At 40.5% G+C, this 6,557-nt stretch overlaps 1 protein-coding gene across 1 annotated transcript; it reads right to left on the bottom strand.

Moving 5' to 3' along the window:
- Window positions 1-310: 310 nt before the first annotated feature.
- Window positions 311-4,586, bottom strand: LOC104454998 (disease resistance protein At4g27190). The gene is made up of 2 exons (XM_039317398.1): window positions 1,773-4,586; window positions 311-1,057 (listed from the first exon to the last, which is right to left on the bottom strand). The coding sequence occupies exons 1-2, from the start codon at window positions 4,584-4,586 to the stop codon at window positions 311-313; spliced, it is 3,561 nt and encodes a 1,186-aa protein (XP_039173332.1).
- Window positions 4,587-6,557: the final 1,971 nt, after the last annotated feature.

Genomic DNA, 6,557 nt, shown 5'->3' with positions numbered 1-6,557 from the left:
TTGAGTAGCTCAGAGCTATTTTCAAGGATGAGGGTGGCTAATTTACAAAAAGAACTCTGGGAAGTTCATCTTGCCATATCCTTTTGAAGGATCCTATTGAATGAAGCCATAAAAATTCCAAGCTTGGTAAACTAACCTACTCATGAGAGTTATACGTTAAATCATAGCTATGAAACGTCTGGCAATTTGGCCTAATCCTAACAATCTATTTGATGCGATGGAAGAATGAATTTTCACTAATGGCCTTATTATGACAAATGTAATTATAAATAATGAACACATTCTAACTAATAAAACCAAATAAAATTCTTCAAAGAGATTTTATTACACCCTCCACAAAGCGTGTGCCTATGGCTGTTATGGGTATAATCTCAATAGAAGGGATTTGTACCTTTCGATCAAAGAAGGAATCAGAGTGAGCATCTTGCGAATCTGAAGTAGTGGTTATTGGCTCTTTCTTTCCATGAGGATATGGGAAGAATTTCTCCATTGGACATTGCCGTATAGATAGATGCTCCAGTAGGGGGAACCCTATAATATCATATGTCCCTTCGTTTCTTCCTTCTTCATCCACAATCACCGCCTTCATATTTGGACAGTCCCACATTCTAATGACTCTAATTTCTTTAAAACATTTAGCCACAGACACCGAAAAAAGAAATGATAGCCCCGTTTTATAGACAAAGAGGTCCCTCAAGTTTTGAAATATCGATATTCCTTGTAATTTTACATCTTGTTTCCACATGCACTGCAGGTTTCGTAATTGCTTTAATGTCAATTTAGTTAGCCGAGAACAAATCTCAACATCTGCGGTGACTTTTAGCTCCTTCAGGTCAAAAACTACTTCTGCTGATGGAAATTTCCCAAGTGACATTGATTCCAAATTCGACAACTTCAAAATCCAATCTAATTTCAGAATACTCTTCGATGTGGATTTAGAGTCTCTTATCAGTAGCGATCTTAGATAGCTATATGTTGATGAAAGTTCACTGTAGAGTATCTTTTCTTGGCCAAGGAGTCCAACTATTACCAAGGATTCCAAGCGAGGCAATGAAACCTGACGTAGCACCACAATGAAACTCATTAAAGGTGAGTCTGTTACAACTAAAGCTATTTTGACAAGAAAATAAGTGAAAACTCTCAGGCCAAACTTTGAAAAAAGAAAAGAAAGTAGAATTTCTCTTCCGTGAAAAGAGAAATCATTTTCATGAGGATATCCTCACCACTATCATGCTGTCAATGTGGCTCAATTGCATAATGATGACATGTTGGAATCAGTTGCGAATTGCATGTTAGGCAGGACATGAATTATGGGGACTTTCTTTGTCACATGGCTCCTCGCTCGCCATCCATTTATCCATTTATTGAATCTCTGGACATCTTTCTTCATTTTCAAATTATTGAATTTTATTTATTCATCCAAGATTCATTCTCGCTTTCATTCGTGCAGCACGCTATCTTTTCATCTCATTAAGAATGTTAAATCAGTAATAAATTAGTCACAATAGAAACGCAAGTTAGCAGTGCAATTATCTAATGTTGAAATTATTTTTAAAAAATTAAAAAAATCAGTCGTGGAAAGAGGCTTCCCTTTAACTATAATATGGTCCGTGTTCTATTTGAGAGGATTTTTTATTTGTGAATCAAAACGTGAATCAAATTGTACAAATAGTCAAAGTTAAATACAATATGTAGCCCCATTGAGTGAACACCAATATCATCTCAGCCTAACAGGACAAATTGACAGACGGAAAAAATGAAAAGAAAATTACCTGGATTGAAGTATCCTCTGATGTGATTTCAGCTCTGGTGCAAAAGCTTGTCATATTTGGTAACTTACGCAATATCAAACGAAGGACATTAGGCAACTCAACTTTGTTATCCATAGAAACTATACCTTCTCCTGCATCATATGTGACAATGGATTGCATTGAGTCACATTTCTGCACTTCAATTTCTTCCAACTGTATAAGTCTCTGCCAATGTGAAAGAGACCAAAAGTATTTCAATTGGTAGCACTCTGTGACCCTAATGGCTCTCAATTTGCTGAAGGACTTTGGTGTGATGAGACCATTGCATATCATCTCCAACTTTCTAAACTTATGAAGGATCAAAGACTCTAACGTCGTAAAAGCAGTGAGTGGGAGGCCGTAAGATGAATTAGCAATATACTTGATTGAGTAGCTATATTTAATTTCGATGTACTTCACTTCTTCAAATCCTTGGGTGCACAATTCGTGAGCGCTCTTTTCGAATTTATATAACCAGCATAAATATAAGCATTGAGTCTTCTGCAGAGTTTTCTGAAACCATCCTTTCGAAAGAATACTCTCACAATCTTGCAAATTGAGTAGCATGGTTGTCGAATATCTAACTCTAACTGTAAACGTGTGATTTCTTCCTATGTTGATGAAAAATCTATCCAAGTTCCCAAATGGCAGGTCACTATCCTCCAAGAGTACGGTGGGATCAAGGACCTGTGTTTCCAAAGCGACTAACTTTGTCAAGCTCTTCAACTCGGCAAGCCTAGCATTACGTGATTTTGACGATATTTGATCCTTACCCATCCATTTCTCAAAGTTTTCGCCAGTGTATAACTCTTCCAAGTTGGTTAAGCATTCCAGGACACCAGTCTCAATTGTTTCAAGGCCGTAGCATTTGCGTAGATTCAACAATCTCAGATTTGTAAGTTTCCCAATTTCTCTAGGCAAACTAGAAATGGTGTACCCTGCGCAGCTGAGAATCTGCAATGCTTTGAGCTTGCCAAGAATTGCCACATCCTGCACATTGCAATTGTCTAAGTATAAAGAGTGGAGGTTCCCGAGGATTCCAATCGAGAGAGGTAATCTGGTGATATCCATGGAAAGATATAGGGCACGGAGCTCCTCCATATTTGTGAAATCTGGTAGTCCCGAGCAATCTCCCACTTCATGATCGTGTTTTTGCCACCAACGCCAGCCTTTTGGTTGAGACAACATGAGTATCTTCAAGCCAGGAAACCGACACGTCATTAGTTCATCAAGCTTATCTTTGTTAACATCAGCTAGGCATATAGCCCAACATTTCTCAAGCTTTTCCTTTGGCCATGAACCATAATTGCTATTCATCATTAAAGAATTCTCACCTCTAAATGCATGTGAAACAACCACCTCGCTGTAAATATCATGTATGGTCACGTTTTCATTGTCATCGCCATCATCTAGCAGCAAACAAGCGGAACGGAGTTTATCAAGCGTAGTATTCAATCTATCCCTTGCATCTTGCATCGTCCTTCTAAATTCCTCAAACAAGCCCAAACCCATGCCTAGTATCAGCAGAGTTTCGACCCGAATAGTCCCGCCAATAAGACCGCAGAGCAAGAATAAGGACTTGGCATCCTCACTTTTCAAATGGTCGTAACTCAACTTCACTATGGTGTCCATTTCTTTCTCGTCTATTTTTATCAGCGCATTTCTCCATGCATACACATCGCTATCTTTCAAGGTGTTCGCGACAGAGTTAATTAGAAGAGGCAAACCTGCAAGCTTCTTGACCACTTGAGGCGCTATTACTTTCAATTCCTCATCATCTTTGAGCCTGTTGCCGACCGTCTTTTCAAATAGGCTGAAAGCTTCGTTGTCCTCTAAACCTTTAAGATAAAATATGGGAGAGGCAGGCATATTTTGCCGTAGTAGCACATCTTTATATCTTGATGTGAGCAGCAACTTGCATCCCCTGCTCTCGTTTCCTAATGGAATTCCGACTGCCTTCAAATCGAGTTTATCCCACAAATCGTCCAATATTATGAGAATCTTCTTCGTTGGATCGCTTTGTAATTTCTTTGACAGACGATCTGCTCTCCCGACTGGGCTTTTCTCGTCATTCAGATCCAGACCCAAGAAGTAAGCGATATCATCTTGGATATTCTTCAAGTTCGGATTCTGCAATACTTTCGTTTTAGCGATCAAGTGGAACAATATCTTCTCGGCCCTGAGTTTCTTTTCAACTTCCTCCATTAGGGTAGTCTTCCCCACGCCGCCAGGCCCGTAGACCCCAACCACTTTTACCTTCTCATCATTCAGAGCTTTCATTATGCCCTGAAAGGTGGAAGCTTGCGATTTGAGCATAGTGTTGCCCCCATCACCGGCCGACAAATTCACGTCGGAAGCACCGCCAACAAGCCCTGGCGGAGGATTCTCGAAGTCAACCTTCTCGAATTGACCCCGCGCAATGAGCTCCTTGATGTCGTTGACTGTCCTGCTCGCCTCTTTGCCGAGACGATATCGAACCTTCGGGTTGGGAAGCCACCCGTAGAAGCAAGTTTTCTTAGCTCTTTCATCGTCATTCAGCACGTCGTGCGCCTTCTCGGTGACGGTCTTCTCTTTCTTTATCCATTCGCTGACGTCTGCTTCGATTGGCCTCGACTTTGTTTTAGCTTCATCGATGGAATGCTGCACCCTTTGCCTCCTGTGATCCAGCTCCTTAACTTCACCGTTAAGTTGGCGAACGTAGCGGTCGGTATATATTACGTAGCCGCAGTGCCGACCAACCGGATCCACCAGGCACTTTGCCACCTCGCAAGCTGCAGACGCAGCAGCATCCTCCATTTTCCCCCCGTTTGACTTCTACCGTTCTGGCTTTCTTTCCTTCTCCTTTGCGGAGAAACGAGAGTTAAAAATTTATATATTCGGAGGAAGGCGAAACTGATGGAACCCGGAAACGACAATGACTGAAGAAGAGGAAGGATTCAATACGATGCACACGCGGCGGTTCCGACAAAAGGAACAGCCGCAGAGGATCAGGTGAAAGAGAGGGCTTTTAGAGCGAGGAAGAAATCATCTAGACGATGCAATGGTGGTGGGAGAAAGCGGCACGAAGCGTTAATTTATACATGTGGCGTTACTAGATTGATGTTCCCTAAGGTGCCCCTCGCGTCCTCCATTGCTTGACCTTAAGGATGCTGATTTAAAACAAGTGGGCCCCACTCCACCATTTCTATTTGGACTAAAATTACCTTCAGACCCCGCCGCTTGCGGGTGCGAGAATTGTTTAACTGTCTACCGCCATCGCCGTCCATCAAATTATCAGCAGCTCCGAGGCCCCAAGGCTGGAGGCTAGCCCGTGTTCGGTCATCACTCCTCGATCGCCACCGTAGCCAGCACGGTTGAGAAAAAGGAAAAGCAAAAAGAAATAAACAAAGAAACACAGAGTAAAAAATTTCGAGTTTGAAAGAAAATAAAAAAGAAAGAAAGAAGTGAGGGCTAATAAGAACGTGCGATGAAAGAGAGTGAATGAATAAAATGTTTTCTCTTATTTAAAAAGTTAAAAACATTTTTCTTTATTTTAGAAAAATTTTATTCCCCTTCAAAAAAACGATTTTTCTTATTAATTTATTTTTCGAGAAACGAATAGAATTTTAATTTCATAAAAGTTTAATAAGCGTAATCATCAATTATTCTTGAGATCCTCACTTAGATAGTTCCAAAAAAACCAAATTTTATGGATTAATTACACCTCATTAACTTTACCAGTGAATTTAAAGTGTATTTGTATGTGAATATGCATGTTAAGGTGATCATTGACTCCATGTTAGTGTAGCATGAACTTGATAACGTGAGTTTATTTCAGGGATTTTATAGATCTCAAGCTGTTGCTTGGGTGGAAAAATGGACGTGAGTAGGTCCCTAAAAGACTCAAGGGAAAGAAATATGTGGGAGATCCGTTCTGCGGTAGGAGACCCTGTAACGTCACTCCCGTATTTACTCTCTCCGGGAAGAAAAACATTGGAAGAAATTAGAATAAACTAAGTATGCGAGTACCGATACGTTAAAATAATCCTATCAACCTAATCAAAAAACTGGTCAGGCGAGGCGACTCTAGCTCGGGTGAAAACACCCTTTTCTTTGGTGAGGTAATTCGGTAATCAGACATAAATGATCCGAAGAGTATTCCTGGTTGCTGCTTACCATTGACTCCATGTTAGCGTAGCATGGACGTGAACTTATTTCAGGGATTATACGGATCTCACGGTTTTCAATGGTCAAGCCTGGCCACTTGTCACTGCAACCTCTCTGCGAATAGCCTCCACGGAATGACCATCTTTCCGATTCTCTACAAAAATAATGAAATAATTCACGCTTCTCATTGCAAATTCCAAATCCGTACGTGCATCTCCCTCCCTAACGAGAAAATATTAAGGCGCGTTTGGCAACGATTCTGTTCCTGAACCGATTCCCGACAAGAAATTATTATTTTTGATTCTGTTCCCGGGAACTGATTCTGAGTAAAAAAACGTGTTTGGTAACTGTATAAAATTTTTGATTCTGGAATAGAATTATGTTTGATAACGTGTCCATTGATTCTGTTCCAAATTATTTTTTTTATTTTTAAATAATTTTTTCTACTTTTTTTTTCTTCTTTTTTTTTTTTACCTTTTTCCTTTTTCCTTTTCTTTTTCATTTTTTCTTTTCATTTTTTCCTTTTTCTCCTATTTTTCTTTTCTTCTTGTGGCCGGTCGCCGGACCGGCGACCGGCCGGATGAGGGCCGGCGACCTCACCAGAGCGTCGCCGGCCCTCGG

Source organism: Eucalyptus grandis, chromosome 7, assembly GCF_016545825.1.
Source record: "Eucalyptus grandis isolate ANBG69807.140 chromosome 7, ASM1654582v1, whole genome shotgun sequence".
Classification (NCBI taxonomy): Eukaryota; Viridiplantae; Streptophyta; class Magnoliopsida; order Myrtales; family Myrtaceae; genus Eucalyptus; species Eucalyptus grandis.
This window is presented reverse-complemented; position numbering and strand designations above follow the sequence as displayed.

What these genes read in the sequence shown, in the direction of transcription:
- LOC104454998 (XM_039317398.1), bottom strand. Translation starts at nt 4,586, where the DNA reads ATGGAGGATGCTGCTGCGTCTGCAGCTTGCGAGGTGGCAAAGTGCCTG. An exon ending in CAGAGGATACTTCAATCCAG is followed by an intron (nt 1,058 to 1,772) that starts GTAATTTTCTTT and finishes GTGCTACGTCAG; the next exon opens with GTTTCATTGCCTCGCTTGGA.